The 26,104-nt window shown below is 38.6% G+C and overlaps 2 protein-coding genes and 2 long non-coding RNA genes across 4 annotated transcripts in view; 2 read left to right on the top strand and 2 right to left on the bottom strand.

The window, feature by feature from the left end:
• Nucleotides 1-11,018: 11,018 nt before the first annotated feature.
• LOC106964261 (uncharacterized) lies at nt 11,019-12,688 on the bottom strand. Its single transcript, XR_001428361.1, has 2 exons — nt 12,596-12,688; nt 11,019-11,082 (listed from the first exon to the last, which is right to left on the bottom strand). It is a non-coding gene; the product is annotated as an uncharacterized LOC106964261 (long non-coding RNA).
• A 321-nt stretch (nt 12,689-13,009) lies between these two features.
• On the bottom strand, nt 13,010-15,883 carry LOC106964260 (uncharacterized). Its single transcript, XR_001428360.1, has 2 exons — nt 15,776-15,883; nt 13,010-13,273 (listed from the first exon to the last, which is right to left on the bottom strand). It is a non-coding gene; the product is annotated as an uncharacterized LOC106964260 (long non-coding RNA).
• Nucleotides 15,884-18,233: 2,350 nt separating this feature from the next.
• On the top strand, nt 18,234-21,176 carry LOC106964257 (uncharacterized). The gene is made up of 5 exons (XM_015059658.1): nt 18,234-18,847; nt 19,597-19,642; nt 19,727-19,818; nt 20,570-20,680; nt 20,807-21,176. Exons 1-5 carry the CDS (start codon nt 18,237-18,239, stop codon nt 21,111-21,113), a joined length of 1,167 nt encoding a protein of 388 aa, XP_014915144.1. The 5' UTR covers nt 18,234-18,236; the 3' UTR covers nt 21,114-21,176.
• Nucleotides 21,177-21,189: 13 nt separating this feature from the next.
• Nucleotides 21,190-26,104, top strand: part of LOC106964258 (uncharacterized) — an 11,313-nt gene continuing 6,398 nt past the window's right edge. The window contains exon 1 of the transcript XR_001428359.1: nt 21,190-21,316. The gene's annotated coding sequence lies outside the window, so the exon portion shown is untranslated. The remainder of the gene's footprint in view (nt 21,317-26,104) is intronic.

Below are 26,104 nucleotides of genomic sequence, written 5' to 3'. Positions count from 1 at the left end.
GGAGCTGGGGCAGAGTATAACAGGGAGTCTCTAAGAATCCACCCCTCACCCCCTTCGCTCACACACATAGTTAAACCAGACAGTATAAACTGCTTTACTACTACTACTTGTCCATAGAAATGTGGAAGCTCAAAACTGTTTCTCATTTTATCAATATACCAGTAACCCAGGTAGAAATCTACACCACATCAATGTGGAACTACTCTCATGAAGCAAAACGTGGCGGAACTATAATTACTCTGAAATGTAAGTCAAGATGTTGACTGTTTTTATGTGTCACACATGTTATATGATCTGCTCTTGACAAGCAAAGGTCAGCGCTAACAGTAAATATACCGCAAAGATCGTAGAGAAAGACAGTCGGAGCGGGAAGGTGGTAAACGAGATGGAGGGGATCAGCTTGCAGTTCACCGCAGCCTTAAAGTGTGTGTGTGTGTGTGTGTGTGCGCGCGTGTGTGTGTGTGTCTGTGTGTGTGTGGGCATAACCTCAACCTCAAGTACATGCGTGTTAAACACCAACACAGCGTCAGCGTCAACAGAACACATTAACCACAAGCTGAGTCTTTCCTTTTTTTAACAGTAGCTCTTTAGAAGATTAAATGGACGTAAAAGAGAACCAGTGTGCAGACCTGTGTTGGTATGAATTTGCATAAATCATCTGCTTTGTTTTCTGTTTCAAATGAAGTTTCAGCTTTTGACAAGTACCAACAGAAGTTCATTAAGGGTTGACATGAAAAGTAGAAAACATTTCAATGTCCTGGTGTAAAGCAAACATCAGGTTTTCCTTGTCTTCTTCCCCTGTATTTACCTCAATAAAATCAATGCCACAGCATGATGCCACCACTGCCATGTTTCACTGTCAGATTAGTGTCTTTATGTTTATATAATGTTTATTTTCCACCAAATATTGAGGTTTCATTTCGGCCCAGCATACATGTCTGCCATGTCCCCAACATGACTTGTGGCAAATTGCAAACCGAACCTCTTATTGTCTTTCTATAAACATCTGCTCTCTTCTTTCTGCTGTTTGAATTTAGAGAATATTTGAAAAAGCAAATGTACATATCTTTAATTGGATTTAGGTTTATTTCTTAAGGATACCACACTGAACAATGTTACATGACAAAAACAAAGCAATCATTGTTTTGTTAATACAATACATTGCTAAGGACGACATCTTCATTTACATATTTACATCATTTAGCATCATGCCACTCTTTGAAGCAGTTTCTTGTGGATGAAAGGCACAGAGGGACTTGGCACCTCCTGCAGTAAATGGCTGTCTTCACCCTTGTGATGTCAGCGTCCTTGCATCTCCTGCAGTACTTCTGGGTTTGTATGTCAATATTTCATAATATTCTGGCATGCATGTGGTTGAGGTGGTGGTGCAGCAAACTCAATCTTTTCTGCAGCAAGCTGCTCTTTGAACTTTTTGTGGTTCGGTGTACCTGTGGAGGCAGGATCCTTTCTCAGTTTCAAGAGCTCCTTGTAGAGGATGAAGCTGTTCACTGTTGCAATGTCCATGAAATGGTAGAAAAATGTTTTGCACCATTTCATGGACTTATGCTGTACACTGTAATAACTGATTAATGCATCAGACAAATCCACACCACCCATGTGTTTATTGTAGTCAATAACGGAATCAGGAGCTGGTATGCTTTAAGTCTGCCACACACCACTACTTTTTACCCTCCGCTTGATTGTTTTTCCACTGAAAGCTGTGTGGACTGTGGAGCAGTGTCACCTCGCGTGTGTCCATCCACTTCACGAAGAGCAGGTTCCCTCTCCTCAGTCACCGTACATCTCCCCTGCCTTTTTGGGCAGGTCGTTATTGTTGGTTTGTGGAAAACCAACACAATTTTTTCTTATTGTTCCGCAACAGCCGATGTTTTTAGCACTCAGATCTTTGAAAACTGTGAGGCTGGTGTAGAAATTGTCAATGTACAGTGTATACCCTTTACCAAGCGAAGAGAACAGAAGGAGAGTAGCTCAGGTCTTGCCCTGTGGTAGAGACACTTTTACCAGTGTAAATAAAGAAATTCCAGGTATAGCCTGTGGAGGAGTCTGCCAATATAAAAAGCTTGTAGCCCCACTTTGTTGGCTTGTCTGTCTGGTACTGCTTCATGCTGTTACGGGCTTTTGGACGCCACCATCCGTTCATCAATAGAGATCTTCTGATGTGGCTGAGAGTGGGCCTGGAAGGTGGTTACAATTTCTGTGTACAACGGCTTGATCTTGAAAAGCCTGTCATAGTCTGCGGTGTTCTTCTTCTTCTCATTCTCCTCATCTTTTTGAGGGTTGCTAAGATGTAGAGACCACAAGACGGCTTCAAAACGACATTGTGTCATTTTATCTCCAGGGAAGGAGAAGTTATAAGGCCATGACTTTCTCCAGTAGTCTGATGTAAGGTGCACACACTCACAAGACTGGTGAAAATGATAATGGCCATGAAGATGTAAAAATCTCCCACTGTTAGCTCTTTCCAGACAAACTTTTTTCCAGCTCTTAAGTCTTCTAGCAGCATTGGCATTGGTGTTGGCAATCAGTGCACGGAGTACAGAAGGACTAAAGAAAAGCTGGAAGAGGGTGAGAGGAGACCATGAAGATGTGTCAAAAGTGGGCCGGGGCATCCTGGCTGGCACAAACCTGAGTGGTTGTGGCTTTTTGTCTCCATCCTCTTTATTGTTTCATTTTTCTTCTGTTACAGAATCACCCCGACCCCGCTTTGGATGCACAGATGTGTGGGGTCTTTTCATTTTCTTTTTTTCTGTGTGTCTTCAAACTGTAAAAGGTCTGGATGTGGCTGTGCAGGAGAAGCAGAAGAACATGGCCCTGCTTGGGATGTACTGGAGGATGCTCGTCCAGATGGCAGTTGATTATCATCCTCCCCATCGTCACCATCATCACTATAAAATTACATGCGGAAAAGAAATAAAAACTCAAGGATTCAAAGATTTTTGTATTGTCATACCACATTTGCTTGTTTGTGCAACAAAATTTGGCCTCAGGTCCCAGATGAACACATTTACACAAATAAATTAAAAACATAAATAATAAAGAAATTTATGTGATAGTAACACTTTATTTGAAGTGTTGCACATAAGATTAACATAACACTGTCATAAACATGACATAACATCTGTCATGAACACGAGTCCTTATGAATGTCTATGACTGTTGTCATGAAGTGTCATTTGGTAAATAATGACAATTTAATGCAACATTGACACTTTTAATGGACTTTCAATGAAACTTTTAGAGAACTTTGCATTAAAAGTGTCATTATTTACCACATGACACTTCATGACAACAGTCAGACATTCATAAGGACTCATTCATGTTCATGACAGGTGTTATGTCATGTTTATGACAGTGTCATGACAGTCTTATTCACACCCCGTCAAATAAAGTGTTACAGTATATTTTTAAAGTGTGCATGTGTAAATAATTTATTAGATGAAGGTGAAATACGTGCAGCTTGAGTTCAGCAGTCTGACAGTTGAAGGGAAGAAACCATTTCTGAGGCTGGTGGTATTGTTTTGGATGCTCCTCAGCTAACACACAAAAAGAATGGTTTCATGTTGATGTGATTTTGGTTTCTCATTTCAGGTATTCCTTTTCAGGTTTTATAGTACAATTTAATAAATTATCATTTGGTTTAAGTAAGAAAATCATGTTGTGGTCTAATTTTACCCCACAAAAAAAAGTTTGATGGGCATACTATATATACTATGAATTTTACAAAAAATAAATAAGGATATAACAAAATGGATTACAAACCTCACTGATGATGGGATTTCATAATCTGGATCACTGGTATTTCCATCTGGGTGCACTAAATCTTCCTCGTCAGACGGAAAAGATTAGCACCGCTATCAGCTGTCAATATATCCAGCACCTCCCCAGCTGTGAAAAACTTCTTCATTTTGCTGGCCATTATTCTCTCAGATGTAAAAAAAAAAAAAAAAAAAAAAAAAGAGAGAGAGAGAGAGAGAGAGAGGATAGCGTAACATTTTCTAAAAAAAAAAAAAATCCTTTATGGACTTTGTGATTAAAAAAGAGTAAACAGTACCGAGAAAAAAATCCTCCTGAAATCTCTATGTGCGCTCTGCGCGTAAAATCATCCAGTTCTCCATTCAGACATTCTAAATTACACGGGACAGTTTCTCGGGAACCCATTGGCCAATTTTGATGATTGACATGACTTTCGAACCATCAGAGCCAATAGAATCCGAGGGCGTTTACATTATTACGGAACCCAACGAGGGATGTGTGTGACATACATTGACGGAGTTCGCCTCTGGATTTTGTTTAAGGTAGCTAGGAGACAGAAGAGTTTCTGGACAGAGCCAAAAATAACGTGAGAGTGACGCAGGGAAAATGGATTAATGGAATGGAAATATTTACTCTAATATGGATTATGACCACGAAACAGCAAATGTAGGACTGAATTTATGTTTTTAGCTTCGTGAAATTAGCTATTTTATTTTCATCTTCTTTAGCTGCTGTTCAGTGAGTTTTGCACGTAGCGTGGTGTCTCTGATATTGTTGGAAACGGCAGAGCTTCGGCTTTACTCTGATAGTTTGGGCCATGTTGCTCTGTCATTGCTGGGTATTACTAGTTAGCATCTAATTACGTTTTTTTTATTTATTTATTTTTTTAATCAAGCTGCTTAGTATTGAAGCTGGGTGTTGTTGAGGTAGAAAATATTTTTTCTATCATTTAGATGAGCTTTTTCCCGATACGTGGATACGCAATATGCCTGTATTGGTAAATGTATAGAACGTGTTTTTAATTGATCTTGTTGGGGCAAGTGCTGAGGCGCCAAAACATGGGTCCTCATGTTAGTATAGTATAGTAATTATAGTGTAAACGCAGTGCATATGATTGTTGTTTTGGTATATGCTGCTCTCTATATGTAATACACAGTCCATATGTTTGGAGAGGAGTGGCTCATTAAGTGATCAATGCCCCTCTTTCAACAAACTATTTCAGTCTTCTTTCTTTGTTTTCTGTCTGCTTTGAAGCTGTTCAGAAGTCAGAACCACCACTCCCCTGTGCCATCACACTGACAATGCCCTTGGGTTTTTCACCGCTGAGGGACTAGAGAGCTGCTAGCTGAAGGCGTATAGCTCCAGGTCTGACAACATCTGTCATGATCTCTGGAATGTCTTAAAAATCCAGCCTCCAAAGCCAAACAAATATTTGTTAGAAATACACCGAGAATGCAAAGCGTATGCCTTGAGGACTAATGTCAGGAAGAAGCATTCCTTCCTGGTTGTACCATGCTCTAAAGCTTCCTTGTTCCTAGAAATATGAAATAAAGACAGAAACACATGATACAAGGTTTACAATTGTTACTCTAAAGGTAGATTAAAATAGAAGGAATTCAGTATACTTCACATCATGTCCTCACAAACAATGACTAAGATGCAAATGATGTCGAGGCACTTCTATGTTCAACAAAGCTTTGTTTAGCTAAGTCTTTGTTTGAAGTCATGGTTGCCATGGCAGTGCTCCTCAAGTTTACAACAAAGTGCTCTTTTATATTTTGCCTTCATGCTTTTATGGATAACCTAATTAGAAGCCAGGCTTACCTTCCTCCATCACAGCATCATCAAGAGTGGCACATTTAGTTGGTGAAACATTTTATAGTCAAGACAGGTGAGAGATGTTAAGCTGAAAACAATGGAGGTAGATACTCTTCTTTTCCTTTTGGCTTTTTCCCTTTAGGGGTCGCCACAGCGAATCATCCATTTCCATGTAATCCTATCTTCTTCTCTCACACCAACTACTGTCATGTCTTCTTTCATTATATCCATTCCATAAATCTCCTCTTTGGTCTTCCTTTAGGTCTCTTGCCTGGTAAGTCCATCCTCAGCATCCTTCTACCGATGTATTCACTGTCTCTCCTCTGTACATGTCCAAACCATCTCAGTCTGGCTTCTCGGACTTTATCTCCCACACATCTAACATGAGTTGTTCCTCTGATGTATTCATTTCTGATTTCATTCATCCTTGTCAGTCCCAAAGAGAACCTCAACATCTTCATTTCTGCTACCTCCAGCTCTGCCTCCTGCCTCTTTGTTATTGCCACTGTCTCTAAACCAAACAGCATTGCTGGTCTCACCACCGTCTTGTACACCTTTCCTTTCATTCTTGCTGATAATCTTTTAATCACATATCACACCTGACACTTTTCTCCACCTGGTCCACCTTGCTTGGACACCTGGAGGTAGATACTCAATCTGTGAAGATAAGATGGAGTAGACTACTAAACCTGGTTACCAAGTGATCCACCTTTACAGCAACAACATGAAGTGGTCATTTTCCACAGGATTTTGGATCATTGTCCAGGACTCATTTTTTAAACATTGAATCAGTATGTTAGTGTCTGGACAGCTCTGTTAAGGTCCCATCAAAACTGCCAGGTTAAGTTCTGTTCTTAACATATTTATTTGCCAAACATTGGTCTTGTTCCAGCCTGGCCTCTGCCTTCCTACACAATTCCACTTGATTCTCATCTTCCTTCAGTGCTCCATCTGGGATTTTTCCTGCTGACCTGGATTTCTCTGGTAGAACTTCAACTGGGCCAATCAGTGAACCGAAGGAGAAGTTGTGAATGATGACATGGATTTGCTGCACTGTTTTGAAATTGTAGTCTGCTAATGGTTGCAGCAGAGGAAGCTACACCTTAAAATATTGAGCAAATAAAGTTGGAGCAAGAGGAATATTTAAGACTTCTTATTGATGACAGGGATGTTAAGTCTTCACAGTGGGCAATGGATGCTTACAGTGTACGTAATTTCTGGTAATCTTAATAGTGTAGCTTCCTTCAAGGTTGAGTTAATAGGACATATGTCAAATGTTAGCAATTAGGTAAAATTAAGATTAAATTTTTCAAACTTCAACAGGGTCCATGCCTCCAGCAAGCAATCATTTCTCAATATAGCCAAGGGTCCAGACCAGCTATACAAAGTAAAGCATAGAACAAGGAGCTGGTTTTTACCAGACTACCATGGTTCATGATGTACTGTAATGTCAATGTGGCATATGTTAACTTACACTAAAATGCCCACAGTGCTGCTCATACATCACTTTGCATCTTGCTTCAGGTGTAAAACTCATCACTGATGTTAGCATCTGACTCAAAGCTTCAAATTCTCCTGTTTAAAGGTTAAAACAACACCAAGCATGGCTACAAGTCATACAGTAACCTCAACTTGCTAACCGTAGCTAAACTGAAACTGATGAAAACATTAATTGGGTTAACATTCGACCTCAGACAGTTCACAAGCAACCAAATCAATAAATTCTGGAGAAAATCATAAAAGGAATTTAAATAATTATCTATTTAGTTTACTTTCACTGATTTCTATTTTATTTTTCACCAAACCCTGTGTTCTTGACATAATTCCCACCATTGGTGCTTTTGATTCTTATCTTCAACACAGGATACAGAGGTGACAAGGCGTAGCAATCACAGTTTACAGCTTTATTATAATGTCATAAAGTGTTTATTACTGATACTATAACACCCATCATTATGAGATAACCTTTCCATTTTTACACAGGGACTGTGATTAATTTCATGTTGAAAAATAACATCACAAATATGATTGATTTGGGGAGCTGGTCTTAACACCCAGCGACACATGATGATGACAACTGTCATCTCACACAGAACTTCCCATTTATCTACTTCAGGGAAATTTAAAAGGTTAAGGTATTCACGCAGCAGCACTGCTCAATGATGCACTGCAGCTGGAACAATTGCATCGTTCCATTTAAATAAGCACATTTACATTCATTAGCAACATGCTATTAATGAAGTTGTTTCATCTAACATTTATGAATAATGATAGCAATCACCCAGATAAAGAGCAGGGTCCGTTATTTCCATTTAATCACAAAAGTCATGAGATTTATTAAGGCAATGCGGGGTGTTCTTTATTCTGTACTCAATGGATTTATTATCTTTAAGATTAAAACATTTACTGGGTTTTTTTTCTTGTAACCTTTAAGGGACCAATATTATTTTAATTAAATAAATTAACTGCCTGATTAGAGTCATGCCTGGGTCACACGGCAAAATTTTAAAATTGTCGGACTCACAACCCACCACTCTTGGCTCTGACTATGCATTCAAACAGACGGCTCCACATAAGTAGCAGTCAATACGCACTAATAGCTGTTGCTATTAGTGCTTTTTTATTCCCAGCTTCATTTGTCTTATGATCTTATGACAATAGTGTCAGCTCCCATTGCTGAATAACTTCAAATGAATTGGCAGAATCCATTATTACTTCAATAAACAGTGAGACGTCAATGTTGTCCTGCTTTGGAGTTGTAAATTCTTCACACAAAAGTGTCTGATTGCGGTTGCATTTTATCAATAGTGCCACAAAGAAAAAAAGAATATATATATATATATATATATATATATATATATATATATATTCTGTGTTGAATTGCATTGACCAAATAATTGTGCAATTTCAGATTTTGAAAATACATTTGCTTAATGCAGTGCTTCTCAATTATTTTCTGTTAAGCCCCCCTCCCCCTCAGGAAGAAGAATACAGTCCGCGCCCCCCTACTCTCCGCCGCAACTATAAATACTGTATCAACCTATGCCAAAGTGGGGTAAAAAAAAGAAAAAGGTTTATTATATGTCCACTCCCTGCCAGCATGCCTAGGTGGGCCCCATATGGGGGAAAGGTGGGCAGACATGTGGGTCCCACATGAGTTTGGGACCCTACATGGGCCCTAAATGGGCAAACCCATGTGGGCCCACCACCATGTAGGGTCCATGTGGGCTGTGGCCCTACATGGGCAAACCTATGTGGCACCACCATGGAACCCGCGGTCAAACCCATATGGGACCCATCTGGTCTGCCCTCCTTTTCCCAATATGGGGCCCACCTGGGCATGCTGTGGTATAATTTGTATATAAAATTGTTTCTCAATTCAAGTCCTCAGGCCTCCCTGCTCTGCATGTCTTAGATGTGCCTCTATTCCAGAACAGCTGATCCACATGATTGCATGACCTCTTCTGCAGCCACCAAGTACTGCAGAAGCCTGTTAATCACCCATAGATTCAATCCAGGTGTGTAGCAGAAGGAAAACACTAAAATTGGACCCAGGAAGCACCTGCCAAGGGAAGACAGAAAGGTGTGTGGCTTTGGGTTGGTTTTTGGACGCATCGAAATTGGGTTATTTCGCAAAACCAAAACTGTAAAGGAAACATGTTTTTCAGATCACGAGTTACGTGATCATGTGATATCATTAATGCAAACCACAAAAAAGTAGTTGGAGGATCACATTGCCGCGTGTTTTTTTGTAACATCTCATTCACGTGATTTAATAGCATTTATTATTTAATGGAAACATTGAAATTGTGTTTTTTCAATATTAAGTTTTGCGTACATTTGTAATGGAAACGCAGCTATTCGCTTCTTTTTGTCCACACATTTAACTGTTAATGAAGGTTTGACTCATACACCATATCAATTTCTCCTTCATGTTCCTTTCATTTAAGAAACAGTTATAAAATATGAGACAAGGTCTCCCGACTGGACCTCGAAAAGATCATTCATGTGGTTGTCATTCAGTCTGGACTATCTTAAATCTTCTTTTACAGGCCTGGACAGCTCATCGGTTTCCCATCTGCAAGCCATTCAATACGCAGCAGCCAGACTTCTTACTAAATTCAGTAAATATGCTCACATCAACCTTTATACTCACCATTCTGGCTCCCAGTGGATTTTAGAATTCGGTTCAGAGTTCTTGTTCTCACCTACAGGGCTCTGAATGGCCAGACCCCGACGGTTTTTCCTCCGATAACAAGCCCAGAATCTCCTGGTTGATCCATGTCCTGAATTAAATTAAAACAGAATTATTAAATATATTCAAAGACACTGAAGAATGATGGACTCTCTTCCTCCACTCCTTTCTCCCTGAAGCTTATTTTGGTTTTAAAAACAGCCTTAGATACATTTCTCAGTGGCATCAGTTAAACTGTGGAGAGGCAGTTTCCACAGACACATGCTACATTTTACTACATCCCAGCTGCCCTGGAGCTGTAATTCATCCCTGCTGGAGCTAATATATGAAGCTTACAGCACTCTTTCCCTCCTTCTTACATCGTTTAATTTTTTATTTTTATTTTTTTTTACCATGTTTGAGTTATAAAAGAATCTCAGCGAGATGAGATAGAATGTGTGGCAAGGATGCCATCTGCTAAATTCAGATTTCCGTGATCATGAGCTTTAAAAATGCCTCAGTACCTTTCACGTGTGATTGAGTCATTAAAGTTTTCTTCCTCTGCTGACTTTTAGCATTCAGTGCCTCACTAAATCTATTTCCAACCATTAGGTACATTATACAGATTCTGCATGTAACAAATTCATGTGCTGACTTGTTTCAGAATTGTAGTCCGCTTGCCTACAACTGAAGCTTGGTGATGACAGCCGAGGAAGTGAATGAAGCTGTTCAGTCTGTGTTGGCCACGCTTCCAAGTATTAAGCAATGAAAGTCGGATGAAGAGGAATGCTTAAGACAATTTATTGCTGGTAAAGATGTGGTGGTCCTACTCCCCATGGACATTTACACAGCGCATTAGATTTTCAGTAAGTCTCATCAAACTAGCCCACATACGTTATGGCCAAATGTTAGTGATTGGGTAATTAAAATCAGATCAAATACTTTAAAACTTCAACAAAGGCCCTCTGTTGTTGTCTTTTCAACAACAGAGGGTCCCAAAGCTCTGAACGAAGCAAAGCGTAGACGTTCACGAAGCAGTTAATCCAAGAGCAGATGATAGATGTTCCTCTGTGTGAATTAATGCTTGTTAAAGTTAATTTAGTGTTTGAAGTATTAAAATAGGTTGTTATAAACATTTTTAGAAGGGGCTGTAAATATTGCATATTGCCATTCATGAGCGGTTGTGGTCCNCCAAATTTGTTGAGCCCCTGCCCAAAATGTTTTAATTTCTCGTTTATTTTTTTTTTTTTTTTTTTTTTTTTTTGTTTTAAATGGACAACAGTTAAGTAACCACCCAGTGATACACGGCTGGATGTCTGCAAGGGTGAAGAGAGGAACAAACATGATGGGTGAGGAAGGTCAGCCAGTGTGCCAAGTGTCACTCAGAAAGGAAAACAATGATGTGGACTCTCCGGGAATTGTGAGGAAAAATTTAAAAATTCAACCCCCTCCAAACAGAGGTGGGGGCAACTGGTTGGACGGGCCAGTTCGTCTTATTTATCCAGAGTTTAAAAACAGGCTACAAGTCACAGACGAGAAAACGCAGTGAGGAGCTGGTCATTTCTAACTAAAACCTGGTGTTCTTTCAACTTGGAAAGCATAAAAGTCTAAAAATCTACATAAGGATTCACTTATTTTCTGATTCAATAGTAAATCCTAAATGATTTAGAGGCAGGGAAAAAACAGCACAGAAAAATGTTTCATGTAGAGATGCCAAGAAACAGCCTGGTGACCAGGTCAAAATCATTTACAGTTCAGTGAACCAGTCACACCTTTCTGCTACCAGGACACCAACACCACACTTACTGACGTTACCGTTTGTAGAAAACCCCACAAAATAGGCCCTCTAGGAAGCTACAACCATAAATATTAATGCCAATTCACTCATCTTTCACAAATTTTGCATTGCATTCTGCAAATCTGACCCATCACCTCAACTTGACTGAATTTTGACCAATCATCTTAGCCCCTTCTAACTTAACTTTCTGCTTCATGACAACATCGCTTGAAAGACAAACCTGGAACCATTCCCTCCAAAAATCATTTTGAGATGTCCTGTATGATTTGCATACAGATCATGTTAACTTGAATGACCAAAATGGAGTTCTTTTAGACTTTAACAACTCCTCAGGACGTGGTTGTATTTGTATTAAGGGTGACATTTCAAGAAGGTACTTAAAAATGTTATTTGCAGTTCAAATATTAACCATGTTAAAATTATGTCTTTTTTTGAGGGGAAAGGCTATGTGCAGCAGTTTAAACTTTTATCCAAGATCATATGCTGAAAATCAAACCTAGAACTTTTTGAAAAAGGTGCCGCAAAAATCAATTAATTTTAAACTGCAACAATCAAAAAATTTAAACATTACAACATCCTGAAAGGACTAATATTAGCTTTATTATGCATCAGTGAAGTTCTCAGAAATTAAATCAGAAGAAGCAAAACAAAAAAGAAAGACATAAAAGTTGGGGAAAAAACCCATTTCACAGTTTTTGAGGAACAAAAAAGGAGCCATGTGTTTTATCAGTGTGTAGTGGATAGTCTATCCCAGGGGTGGGAAATCCTGGTCCTCGAGGGTCGGTGTCCTGCAACTCTTAGACGTCTCCCAGGTCCAACACACTTGAATCCAACAGCTGAATCACCTCCTAAGTGCAGTCAAGTTCTCCAGAGTCCTGCTAATGACCTCATTATTTGACTCAGGTGTGTTGAAGTAGAGACACATCTAAAAGTTGTAGGAGACCGGCCCTCCAGGCCTGGAGTTGCCCCCACTTAGCATAACAAATAAAAGCATACAATTTTAAACAGTGGTGGCAGTAACTGTGACTCACCTTTACCGTTTCTTTTATCTTTTTTCTCTGGATCTTGATGACTTCGCAGAGCTTCACACACACAAACACATACACACACTTTAACACATGCACGCTCCTAACAGATTTCTGGCACAAGACCAAGGTGGTTGCATAAAGTAAAAAAAAAAAAAAAAGAAAAAAAAGAAAAAGGAAACCTAGCACACAAAAGGCAGTTGCAGGTGCAATAACACTGCTTAGAAAAGTTACGGAGAACAAAAAGGTGGAGTAGAGAGACGGGGGAGACTATGGGAGGTTACTAGCAGAGAGCAGCCTACTCTACACTTTAGTGGCGAGTCGGCAGCGTAGTTAGGATGAGGAGGGCTAGGAGCAGCGTTGGGACGTGTGCTTTGTCAAAGCTGTTGAGTAGGCACAAACTTCTTGTTTCAGATCAGTTTTCTTCTTAGAATATGCTTGGGCACAGGATTGCTTCTCTTTCACGTTTCAGTTGGGCTGATGTGCGTGTTCTTTGGTCGTTTCAGGATTTTTGTTTCTCTTGTGTTTTTAAATCCTTGAAGTGATCCTTTTCTCCCCCCACTTGGCTTCAGTGTTGCAACTTTTTTTTTTAATCTGGGAGGTTTGTCTTCAGTTCCTTTAGTTGTGATCTGAACTTGAAGCAGTTGCGGATGGTACAAAAATTCAGTTCGGTTTCACTTCATACTGTTGGGGGGGGGAAAGAAAAGATTGGGTTAGAGATGCAACCAAATGCAATGCATCCAGGTAAACATCTAGGGTTAATGTAAAGAGGCGAAAAGAAGACTCCAAGACACCTGACGTGAACCTCAAAAAGACAACAAATTACTTTTTTGAGTTACGAGAACGGTTTGAAAACTACTTAAATTTTCATCCATACCGCTGCTATGTTTTACAATCTTTTTAATGAGATGCAAGAAAAAGTGCTGACTGCAGTCTTCTCTGTACAACCATCATCTCAAATACCCCTGAACTCTGCTGGCCAGTTAGCTAAAAGCAAGCCGCTTTTCCTTGCTTACAAGTAAGAAAACTGGGCTGTGTCGTAACATTTTCAGGCAAGAAAAACAGTAGGAACAATAGTTACCTTTTTTAAAGTGATTAGATCATGTCATATGTTCTTTTCAGACTTTATGCAAGTATGGTGAATTTTATTCACTTATACTGAAATTGTTTCATGTTGTTCTGATGTTGGATAACAGCAGTTTCACATTTTTCCTGAACAAAAACACGACAACCGTGAGCACATGTCTTCTAAGGCTTTTAGAGAATACACAATTATTAACTGCTGCAGTAAAAAGAAAAATATTCTCAGATATCTAACAGGTGCACAATATCATGAAGTAAACATGTTGAGAAGAACCAAAGATAAAAAGATCCACTTGCTGTGGGCGGTGACATTCATGGCTCCATTTTAGACCAAATTTCTTTTTCTACTACGGATACAATCTACCATTAAAACCATTGGTTTTTGAAACTAATAGAATAAATCCTGGGAACACATGTGTGAAGACTGGTTTATTTTGTAACTCAAACCCAACTAGTGGGGTTGGGGAGAATGGAGAATGTTGTTGACCTAAATACACTGCTTTGTAAACACCCAGGCCCCCCAGTGATACTTGATATGGTGTCCTGTGTCGCAATGGGTCCGATCCACATCCCAAAGCCTACAACACTTCATAACAAGCTTCAACCTGGTTAATGTGAAGCTCACAGGCTGTTTGATTTAAAAAAAAAAAAAAATCAATTTGCATTAACCTTACACTGTGAGACACACTAAAGAATAAAGAGTAGTAAATAACTTATCAGCCATCTGGTCATGAATTGCTAGTGTGTTAAAGGTCGGAGAACAGAGTGAAAACAGCCCTGGAGAAAAAGTACAAAAAACAGGGGGGAAATATGTGAGCAGACAAGCTGAAAAAGGCTAATCATCGGCGTTAGTACAGTTTGGCCTGATAACAATTAAACAAGTAGAAGGAAAACCAATACAACCCCTCTGTTATTGAAAGGCCAGGACCTCAAACTATTCCTAGGCACGAAAGACAAGCGCTCTGACAGAGCCAGGCATGTGACTTCCTGACAATCCGCTATCCTCAGCTGTAACAGAAGGCATGGCCTGAGCCAACACGTTGCAGTATGCAACGCCATCGAAAACGTCACATCCAGGCTAACCGAAGCTAACAGGTTCCACTGAAAAACACACTAAACTGGGTTGTGTCATAACACACGGGGACATTAACTCCCCATCGGATAACTGTATAAGAAAGCAACAGAGACAGCATTAATGACTCTCGTCGCCTTAATGACAAGATTAGAATATCGCTTTACAAACAGCCATTACGCCCCAGGCCTTTACCACCAAGAGAAATTTAATCAACGAGGAATAGTATGTGTGTACTTGGTTATTGTGAGGCATATGCATTAGGTTACCCTACTTTAGTTACAAGTCACCAGAAAAACCATAATATATTAAAAAATAATCTTCTACTCTTTGTGGTTTCAAGGTTAGCAATAAAATGTAACTCGGAACTTAATGGTGAATTATTTCTAAATCAACTATGCTGGTTTACAAATAAGACGTTCAATAGAATCAATTACACTAAACCTGCCATATCTACATTCATTCAATAGAAGGAAAATCTACAGCAAAACCAGCCTGAGATTATATAAAACTTCATTCCAGAGTAATGTGAGCAGTGGCCCATTAAATTTAAAGTATTTGTTTTCGTCAGGCAGAGAGCAGAGAACAAAACGGTCTCTAGGCTAACGGCACGAGGACTGGAAAACAAAGAAAGCACGTAAGAGGCTCGAGCACACGTTTATGACAGTTTTGAGTATTTCTGTTGGATTTGACTTCGGTTTGACAAAAATAACATCTCTTACATATTATGGGGACATTTTGTAGTCATTACGAGCTTATTTATTCAAGTTTTGGTCAATGTCGCTGAGTCGTTCTTGGAGCTAAGTGGCTAGCCTCAGTTAGCTCTATCATGCTGCCGTACTCCCCGGCCCGTTGTGTGTGATTTATGCCGAGGCGCCCCCACCCAGGCCCGACGCCTGCGTTAACATCAAACGACAGGCACCAAGCTTACTTCAAGAGCTTCGTTGGATGATAAAAAGAAAATTCGCCACTTTACGTTACAAAAATACATTTTACAATTTAGCGAAACTGAATTATTAACAAAAACTTACCCCAACAGCTTTCAGCACTGTCACCAGCGCCGCTAGAAGCAGCACGGCACATTACGTAGTGATTAGGGAGGCGGCTCCCGCGATATTTGACAACAGCAGATTCCAGGAACGATAGAAAAACCTTCTCAGCTGGCTCTAAAGTCCCGCGATAATACGCGGACGGCAACAGGACACAGTTGTTTTGTTGGTAACGATTTACTTTGTCAAAAACATTGAAATATAGTCGTGTTGCTTTTTCTATTATAAACACGAGTCATAGCAACAGATATTAGGGATAGTTTAATACTTACAAAAACAACTAATTCCCATTCCCAAATTGATTTGTACTCTCTGTCATATATTCTTCTTAGACCCTGGGGATTATTTTAGAGCATTATTTTTGGATGGACATTAGCTTGAACACATCTTGTCAAAAGATGAGGCAAACTTTTTTGTGTAGCACCGTAAAGAGGCAAAGAAATTTTCAAAAATTGCTAACTGGAGAACATAAATAGATTTTAACTATAAACACAGTAAAATAAAAATAGAAAATGTAGTTTTTAAACAAATGCACAGCTGATCAAATGAATTGATGAGGTGAAAAACTTTGGTTTTTACTGGAACGCTGTAATAAAATATTTTAAGGAAAATATTAATACTTAAGAATGACTACCCTTTAATGCAACACGTTAATGTTCTGTAATTTAGCATGTTGTGTGATCAAAATTCTTTGTATTGTATATGTGGTAAATTACCCCATATTCTGAACAAGGACGATGCACAAATAACCAAATTAAAAGTGACTCATAAATATATCCTTGAGGAACCTAGCATGTGTTCTTTAATTCCCCAGAAATGTCACAGCCAAATGACCAATGCAATCTGTAATCAGCCATAGTTGGAAAGAAAGATTTAAATAAATTTAGAACTGTATCAGAGAAACCACCTCAAGTTTCTAATTCAATCATAATGAAAAACTTTGTCAAATACAGCACTGTGATCCAGTAAGACAAATGTTATGCCTTCCAACAAGATGAGTAATTTTTATTGACAAGAGGGTTTAAAATTACTAGTTGTTTGTTAACCTAAAGTTAGCAAGATATAATCAAGTACAGCATTGGCTATGGTTTTAAAAGCTGTATTTTTAAAAATATCTGCTGGTAACTTGTAGACATCCCTCTTTAAATATATCTTTAAACATAATAAACATTTTATCCCAAAATTATTCATGCAGATTTTAAATTCCTTTAAGTTAATCAAAACATTTGTTTCTGATGGGAATGCGAAAAAGAGCAATGTGTTTTTTTAATGACATAAAACATCATTTTCAAGAGCTTAATATGGAAGTAAATATGGGCCATCAGAATTTGAAAAAAAAATGCATCCGAATTCAATAAAAAAAAAAATTCAGTGTCATTTTTTGTACATGTTTTCAATTTTCATTTGTTAAAAAAATTCACATTCCTATTTCAAAGATAAAAATTTCAATATATATTTTTTCAGTGTTAAAAAAATTCAGCATATAAAAAAAATTCAACTTTTAAAAATTCAAATGCAATATTTTCAGTGTCCTAAAAATTCAACTTGCTCAAATTCGCCGTCTCAAATTCAGCGTCTAAAAATATGGCTTCACCATCCATAAACCACTTGCTGCTTTCTAGTTGGTTGTGCAGGAGCCTCTTCTTCTGCTTGTCAAAGGTGTAGAGTTGTATAATTGCATCTGTTTGCAGCCATTTTTATGTGCGAGCGTTGGGTTTATCTAAGAAGGATTCTCTTAACTGTTCCACACCCAGTGTGTTTTATTTCAAAAAGAAATACCACTTGCGCCAAGTCTAGAATCTTTAAAGAGATCTGATTAGTGGCGACTTTCCGGGTTTTCTTTGTATGTTGTCTTAAGTGAGACTGAGACAGGCAGTCTTAGTAAAGTCGTAACTTTCCAGGAGATGCTACCGCTAATGTAGCAAGCTAACATGGCTGCCTTGTATGCTTCAAGGAGGGGGCTGTGAACTCTTCCGACATTAATTATAACCACAACCTCATTCTGTTCAGCTACTGTATTGTTCATGTGACTTTATTTATGAATAAATTAATAAATTTATGGTGATTATAGCGTCCTCCAAACTACTGCTTCTCTTATCTGACAAGTGTGGATAATATTAATTTACATGCTTTTTACTTTGCGGTACAAAACGTCGTTCTGTTACCTAGCAACACTAGAAACAAGGTCCTTTGTTTTTTCAATTGATTTTAACTCATTGTGAAGAAAATATAAGTACACCTGTTAACTTATTTTAGATTAAATATTATTTAATTTATATTATTGTGATTTCTCAATACTGACCTACTGATTTCAAAATACTTTATTTTTTATTTTACTGACAATGTTTTTGACATTTTTTTTCTTTTTTCTCTTTTCAAGGAACTTTTGCTGGATCATATTTTTGATAGACTCCGTGGTCGTTTGGAGCATGTTCTTGAACGTATGCCCCTCGATCTGGATTTCCTAGAGTTTATCTGCACTCAAGAACTTGTTTTTTTAAATGCCTTATCTTGTCAGGTAGATGTTCCCCCAAATATTTTGGATGCGATGGCTCATTTGCACAGACTAATTAATGTACAAAAACAAAGTGAAGAACAACAAACAACTGTTGTGCATTTTGAGCAAGGGCCAGCTGGGCGACAACGGATGGTCATATCCTCAGACTACCTTTGTAGTCTTTTAGAACTCCATCTCCCTGTCCCATGCATCGCCAAACTCTTGGGTATATCCAGACGGACTGTATATCGACGGATGGCAGAGTCTGGTCTTTCAGTGAGGGCATCATACACCACCATGTCAGATGATGACTTAGACCAATGTGTGAGAGACATTAAATCCAGGCAGCCTCACTCTGGGTACCGAATGGTAAAGGCCCTTCTGCAAGCCAGGGGACTGAGGGTGCAGTATGATAGAGTCAGAGCATCCATGCATCGCGTAGACACCATTGGAATGGCATCACGTATGGTCCAGCTAGGATGCATAGCTCGACGGACATACTCAGTTCCTGGCCCTCAGTCTTTGATGCACATTGATACCAACCACAAATTAATACGGTAAATCATTTATCTTCTAACTTTGAAGTATGCTTGTTAAATATATTCGACTCATGTAGCATTTTTTTTTAATTTCACAGCATGTCACATACCCTTTTGGAAATAAAAGCAGCTCTTTTCAGTATTATATACAGTGGTGTATAAAGTATGTCCACAATGGCCAATGTCTGGCATGTTCTGCTTCAACATAGCCAAACATAAGCAGTACCTGACCTCGCTTCAAATTAAATCAAAATAAAAACATCCCTTATTCCAAAGGGAAATTAAATGTCGTAACTCATTAATTTAGGTTATTCAAAGAGTTATTGCAGATGGTGATGGCTGACGGCAGGAAAGATCTCTTGTAGTGTTCTGTATAACAGTCAATATAAAGAAGCCTTTCACTGAAAATACTCCGTTTTCTTAAGACAGTCTCAAGAAGTTGTTGTCAGGGACAGGGTTGTCCAGTATTTTATTATGAAGAATTCTTCTTTGCATAAGCATCTTCAGAGGTTCCACATTCGTCCCCAGAACAGAACCAGTCTTCTTTGTCAGACTGCTGAGCCTTTTTAGGTCTCTGGTTCTGATGCTGCTGCCCAAAAGATTTTGGCAGAAGAGATTATGTGCTCAACAACAGATCTTGAAGGAACTTAGCTTCCTCAGGAAGTCCAGTTTGCTCTGTCCCTTCTTACAAACATGCGTGATCTAAAAGAAGCAAGCCTTTTTGGTGACAATATTTAATTATAGAGATATTTTCTGTTTTTTTTTAGGTACAACATTGTTATCTTTGGTGGCATTGATGGTTTTTCTCGAAAGGTGCAGTATCTTCTACAAATGCATATAAATGCATAATTTTATAAGCGTTGAAATGTACTATTACATTCTTGCTGTCCTGTGCAGATAATGTATCTTTGTACAGCTCCCAACAACCTGGCATCTACCACACTGGCTTTCTTTCAGGATTCAGTGGAGAAGTTTGGTTTCCCACTCAGGTAAAGGTGTACAGTCCATCTTACTCCTTTTGAGCCAAGGAAGAAAGATTAAAAGTCGGCATCAACTAACTTTTCTCCAAAACATAGGAGCTTGTTTTATATCAATAGGTTTTGAGTAATGATGAAAAAGTAAAACCTTACCATAGAATAAGACATTTTCCAATATTATAACTTAACATTTTGGAATAATATCTAGTTCCACTGTCAGATTATATAGCTTATGAGTATTATTTTTTCATTAATATTAAGAATTTGTACCAGCATCCATTATGTTTGTGATATAAAACATCAGATATTTCACAAAGTGATATTAACATACATGAAAAAAACCTTACAAAACATTCTATTAAAGCACAACGTACAGCGGCCCGAAAGAAAACTTACAGTATTCAATTATGCTGCATGAATTGATCAGTATATTATCGCAAGGGAACACAAAAGAACAAATTTTCCCCATGTCCTCTGGAGTGCTCCATATATTTTAAGCATCTGTTTTGTCATGTAAAGCACTTTTAAATTTTCTGAATATGAAATGTGGTACACAAATTTTTTTTTCCCTGTCTAAGGACAAATATTTTCAAAATTTACTGAGGAGGTGAAGACTCCAATACAATTAAAATCCTTCTAATCCCCACTACTTTGCATCTCCAAAATATATCTTTTGTTACAAAGAATGTTTGAGCTATGCTAAAATTTGTGATTAATGTTGTAATTATAAGCAAATTCTGATTAAGTTACACACTTATTTTAGGGTACGTGCTGATCAAGGGGTGGAAAATGTGGACGTGGCACGACTTATGTTTATGATTCGTGGAACAGGAAGAAGCAGTTTCATATCTGGGAAGAGTGTGCACAATCAAAGGTTTGTACAAATGACAAGTTTCAATATATCACTTTTCAATGTCTATAGTAACATTAGCTTTGTTTGTTCATCATATGACAAGATTTGAAGGGCAGTTTTTAACCATTTATTACACCATAATTGAAGGATTGAGAGACTCTGGAGAGATCTGTGGACAGCTGTAACGTCCATCTATTACGATGTGCTACACTACCTTGAAGAAGAGGGATACCTCCACATTTCAAATGAAACACACCTCTTCTGCTGCCATTATGTCTTCCTGCCACGTCTGCAGGAAGATCTTGATACTTTCCGCAGTGGCTGGGACAATCATCCACTTCGAACGGAAAGCAACATGACTCCTAACCAGCTCTGGGTTCTTGGTCGAACACACCATCCAATTCCTGAACCCCCCAGTACCTTGACAGAGGTACATTTTAATTGGATAATTTAATGTGAAGCATGTATACTATCATTCACTTAATTTGTAACATAGCAGTCTGCAATCATCAAGTAAATTTTGNAGGTTACAGACATTAGCAATCGTTGTCAGATTTCAACACCCAGCCAATCACATGACCCAAGCGTCATATTGAAGAAATACCAGCATCGCCGAGGCCAGCGACCATGGAGGCAAACGTAAACCCAACCCCAACGGTGAGTCCATGCTTTCATATTTCTGTAGTATATTTTATTTTGCGCATGCGGTTGGATACATTATCTTAAAGCTTGATTTAAAACACGGGTTTGGGCCTTTGTTAATATTACACCACGTAATGCTGGCATATTAGTTTTCGCTACCTCCTAGGCCCCCAGCCCCCACCCTCCCCCTTCTCTTAACTGTTCCACACCCAGTGTGTTTTATTTCAAAAAGAAATACCACTTGCGCCAAGTCTAGAATCTTTAAAGAGATCTGATTAGTGGCGACTTTCCGGGTTTTCTTTGTATGTTGTCTTAAGTGAGACTGAGACAGGCAGTCTTAGTAAAGTCGTAACTTTCCAGGAGATGCTACCGCTAATGTAGCAAGCTAACATGGCTGCCTTGTATGCTTCAAGGAGGGGGCTGTGAACTCTTCCGACATTAATTATAACCACAACCTCATTCTGTTCAGCTACTGTATTGTTCATGTGACTTTATTTATGAATAAATTAATAAATTTATGGTCATCCAAAATACAAGTGACCCACCAAACTGTAGATTTACTTATGTTTGATATAGTTTCCCCAATTGTAATGGGAGAAAAGCACGTAGGATTGCCATTCTTTCGGTAAAATACCACGGAATCGCCCCGTATTTGACAGTTAAATATTGCGTCCCGTTTTAAACTAGGACGCGATTTGTTCCGTATTTCTGTCCGATAGGAACGCCTATCACGCACATATAAACATTTAGTGTATGAAAGTAAACCAAAGGACATGTAAGGTAACCTATCGCTATTAACTGCGTCTTTTTAAATCGTCCTAAAGAACGAGACATCGGCATCTGTTCATCCCTCAATCATCTCCAGAAGTTGAGAATGCCTCAGGAGATGCTATGATTGATTCAGTTTCTTATTGTGCTTTTAGTAAACTTTAATGGATTGAGTACTTGCTTGAGATGTTAATTTTGGATAAAACTTTATTGAATAATAGTATGAGATAATATAAGAAGCCATTTAAAGAACAAATCATACTGATAAAATAACAGTGAATATTTTGACTACTGGCTCATGGGGTAAATTTGATCAGGAACAAGCCTTCTCATGCATACTTGTACTTTATTTTTTGCTGCCTGAGGACAAACTTTGAACATTAAATTAGGTGTTGTGTTAATCAGTATTTGAGTAGACCTTTTTACCAAATACTTTCTATCACTCCACCGGCCATCCCACCATATGAGTGAATGGTGACACAGGATACAGCATGTGTCCTTATTTTAATTTCTGAAAGGTGGGAACCCTACAGCACAGAGTTTTCCTGAGTAAACGTGATCATTCTCATACAGTGTAAATTTTTTTAAGTGATCCTCTTTTAACTGCTAATTTGTCATTTTTATTTTGTGACTCCAGGCTAGTCAGGATGCTATTGTACAATCGGCAAGGCATTTACTAAATTTGTTGACTGAAAGACCACGAAGTGGAGGGAGAGGAGACCTCAACAATCAGAATGCCAGGTTTAATGATAAACTGTTGCCCTAATGCCTAATGTGTGTGTGTGTGTGGGGGGGGGGTTGTATATATATATTAAATATGTTGATCATAGCAGGCTTCTAATAAATTCTGTTATGAAACCTTTGTAGGGTACATCAAAATTCCTCTGTCCAAATGGAAATGAGCAGGTAAATGACAACTTTCTTTATTGTAAATTCAGTTTTGAAGCATTTATTATAAAGACCTTTATTTGTTTTCCAATATTCCACTTGTATGTCTTTATATTGCATCAAATACTTATTATCTTTGGTTGCTCCAACTAATCAAAACAATGTAAAATCTCTCAGAAAGATATTCATTTTTTTGGACTTTGGTCTTCCTATCACAATCGCCTTACTATTAACATGAAAAACAATTCTTGAACTGGGTCATATGAATAATCCTTGTATTTCATTATTTTGTATTATGCAATATACATATGTCTAAATTACTCAGTGGTTCTTTGAGTCTACTACCTAATGTGTCATAGGTTATGCCTTCAAAGTGATGTTGAAAATGAAATAGTATAATTTATTTATCTTCAAATTTCTGTACAATAGATCTTTTCCCGGACTTTTCAACAGGGGAAGAGGAAAACGACGATTTCCTCCAACAAGCCTGGTCCCGGCAAAAAAGATGAAACCTTTAGATGTAGTTTTTTATTTACTGCCAAAACATTACGAAAAAACGCCAAAAGAAGATGACCAACTGATACACATGAGAGCGGGATTGGGCCGGAAGACGGCTCACATTGATGAGAGCATAACACACAATGAGGTAATGCCACAATTATTTAAACAGTGGACTAGTCGGCCCGAAAGGTAGCTCTGCTCTCCGTCTTAACAGAACATTGGTTGAGACCACTGCTTGTCTGAGTTCATATTGCCTTTCTATGGTGTGATGCTTGTCAATCAATTCTGCACTGGGCTTTGGTATCAACAAGATATTTCCACTCATTAAATATCAAGTCTTTCTTCCACCAGCCTGAAGTCTTGGAAATGTATGTGTGTGAAAATTACTGGAGAACTGCAATTTCTAAAGTACTCAGGCTTAAGTTTTGAATCCAGCAACTATTACATTTACCTCAATAACATTTATTCTCCATTCTGATTCTCTATTTGAACCTAAGCCATTCATCTAGAAGCTTGATTACAATAATGCTGCTCTCTAATTGACTGTCATTTTGCATTTTTGAACATTTCAAGGGTGTGTTCACACTGCAGCCTGAAGTGACCCAATTCCTATTTTTTTGAAGTAATGCGACCTGTATCCGATCTTTTCATGGCAGTGTGAACAGCACAGGTCGGATTCTTTTTCAAATGTGACCCATATCCGATTTGTATCCGATTCAAATGCGTCCTAACGTCCAGGTCGCCTTCATCCGAACTGAACGTCACTGTTTCTCAACAAATCTCACTATTCTGTGTCCTGATACGCGCAAGTGGGAAGAAAAACAGCAACCATGACGGACTATAATGAGGATGAAGTTGTTAATATGCTGCTCCGGCCGGACAACAACTTCAAATATGTAAGCTAAGCTCCACCGTTAGCCTCCATGTTTACTAAACACTGAGCACTTCTTCTTTTTATGGCAGTCGGCAGAACACTGAGAACGCTGACGCTATTGCGCCCTCTACTGCGCATGCGGGACACTTTCAGGTCGTTTGCCCGTTCAGACTGCAGAACGCATACATGTCGCATTTACTGGCAGTGTGAACGGTCCCGGCAAAAAAATCGGAATTGGGTCACTTCAGGCTGCAGTGTGAACTCACCCCAAGTTGATCTGATGAAGTGGGCTGTCATTGCATGTATTAATATTGTATTAGGAACAATCACTATATATTTGGATTTGTGATGAGTCTTAATTTGACATAATTCTTTTACAGCTGGGTGAGACGCTTAAAGTCCTTTTTCCAAAGTTGGGAACTGTTACAGGGGGTTGGCTGCTTTACAAATCTGCAGGTGGGTAATGAAGTGGCTGATATCATGTCAATATTATTATAAGTGTTATTTTCATAATTTTTCTTGCCGTTATTGATTTAGGCAGTAGATACTGCGAGACTTTAAAGTATTCCCGAACGATATTATGTTGTCCTTCCATGGAAGCACTGTATAAACATATGTACAACCATCCTCAATAAAACATAAAATATTTTAAAAAACAGGCACCAGATAAGTGAATCACAGAAATGTCATTAGCCGGTGTAACGCTGAACTGATGTTGGGTGAAGCTACCATTAGCAGGAGAAGCTAACAAACACTGAAGAGAAGGAGAGTTGCCATCAGAACAATTGCAGCCAAGTATGTTTTAATGTTACACAATAAAGTTTCAGCAAGTTGCTCAAAGTCTAAACTGATATTGTTATGCAGTGTAAAGCTTACCTTTGACCAAACAAAAGAATCCCAGCAACCCCCTTTAGTAAAAAAAAATTCCGCCAGCGACCCCTGCTGTCCTCTGACCACCGAGAAACACTAAAATAGAGGAACACCACTTTTGGTCTCAAAGCAGAAATCAGAGCCCCCTCACTCCTTCCAAAATTTTGTCCCATATCAATTGAACTCATATCTACGGATCACCTGCAAGTTATTGAATATTTCCTTAAATTTTTTATATTCGCACAACGTTGGAGGGCTAAAAGGCGATTCTTTGCCATCTATAGCCAGTCCACTGCAGTAGAAGAGTTCGTTAACAAAGGCATCCATACAAGAGCAAGTGGGCAGATGATATATTTACTTTACAGAATATGGAACATTGACAAATTAAATGATTGTAATTATAGTTTCATCGGCAAATGTTATGAATGTGGTTGTCAAGCAAATTGATAGTGTGCTTTGATTTGAACTAAAGTCATAAGGCACAATCTCTTTTAGGTGGCTGGGGAAGACGAAATTTAACATTGATTGCTCCTGAAGATGATGGGTATACCGGAACAACGTTGAAGACTGCGGGTCGCAGTGGGAAAACCCTGTTCATAGTCCCTATTCAGGAACAACTTTGTACGGATCCTCTTGACCTGAATGATGTGGCATTTGCAAACATGCCAAAGGCCATATGTCAGAAATGCAGAGAAGATGTTCCCTTGTATTTTTTGACTGACCACATAAAGTCTTGTGTGGAAATAGACTTGCCCTCTGATGTGGCTGGTGTGGATGTTTGTGACCCTGCAATGGACATATGTAAGAAATGTTTAAATGTTTGCATATCATACAGTGGCATTTTAGATGTGTGCTTAATTAAAACTAACTATGTGCTACTTATTTTGTGACAGCAGCAATGC

The sequence above is a fragment of the Poecilia latipinna genome, unplaced genomic scaffold (genome assembly GCF_001443285.1).
Source record: "Poecilia latipinna isolate Pla-1442-1.1 unplaced genomic scaffold, P_latipinna-1.0 Scaffold1647, whole genome shotgun sequence".
Taxonomy (NCBI): domain Eukaryota; kingdom Metazoa; phylum Chordata; class Actinopteri; order Cyprinodontiformes; family Poeciliidae; genus Poecilia; species Poecilia latipinna.
Note: the sequence above shows the minus strand (reverse complement) of the source record. Positions and strands in the feature narration are given on the sequence as shown.

What these genes read in the sequence shown, in the direction of transcription:
- LOC106964257 (XM_015059658.1), top strand. Translation starts at nt 18,237, where the DNA reads ATGCCCCTCGATCTGGATTTCCTAGAGTTTATCTGCACTCAAGAACTT. An exon ending in ACCAACCACAAATTAATACG is followed by an intron (nt 18,848 to 19,596) that starts GTAAATCATTTA and finishes GTTTTTTTTTAG; the next exon opens with GTACAACATTGTTATCTTTG. An exon ending in AAGTTTGGTTTCCCACTCAG is followed by an intron (nt 19,819 to 20,569) that starts GTAAAGGTGTAC and finishes CACTTATTTTAG; the next exon opens with GGTACGTGCTGATCAAGGGG.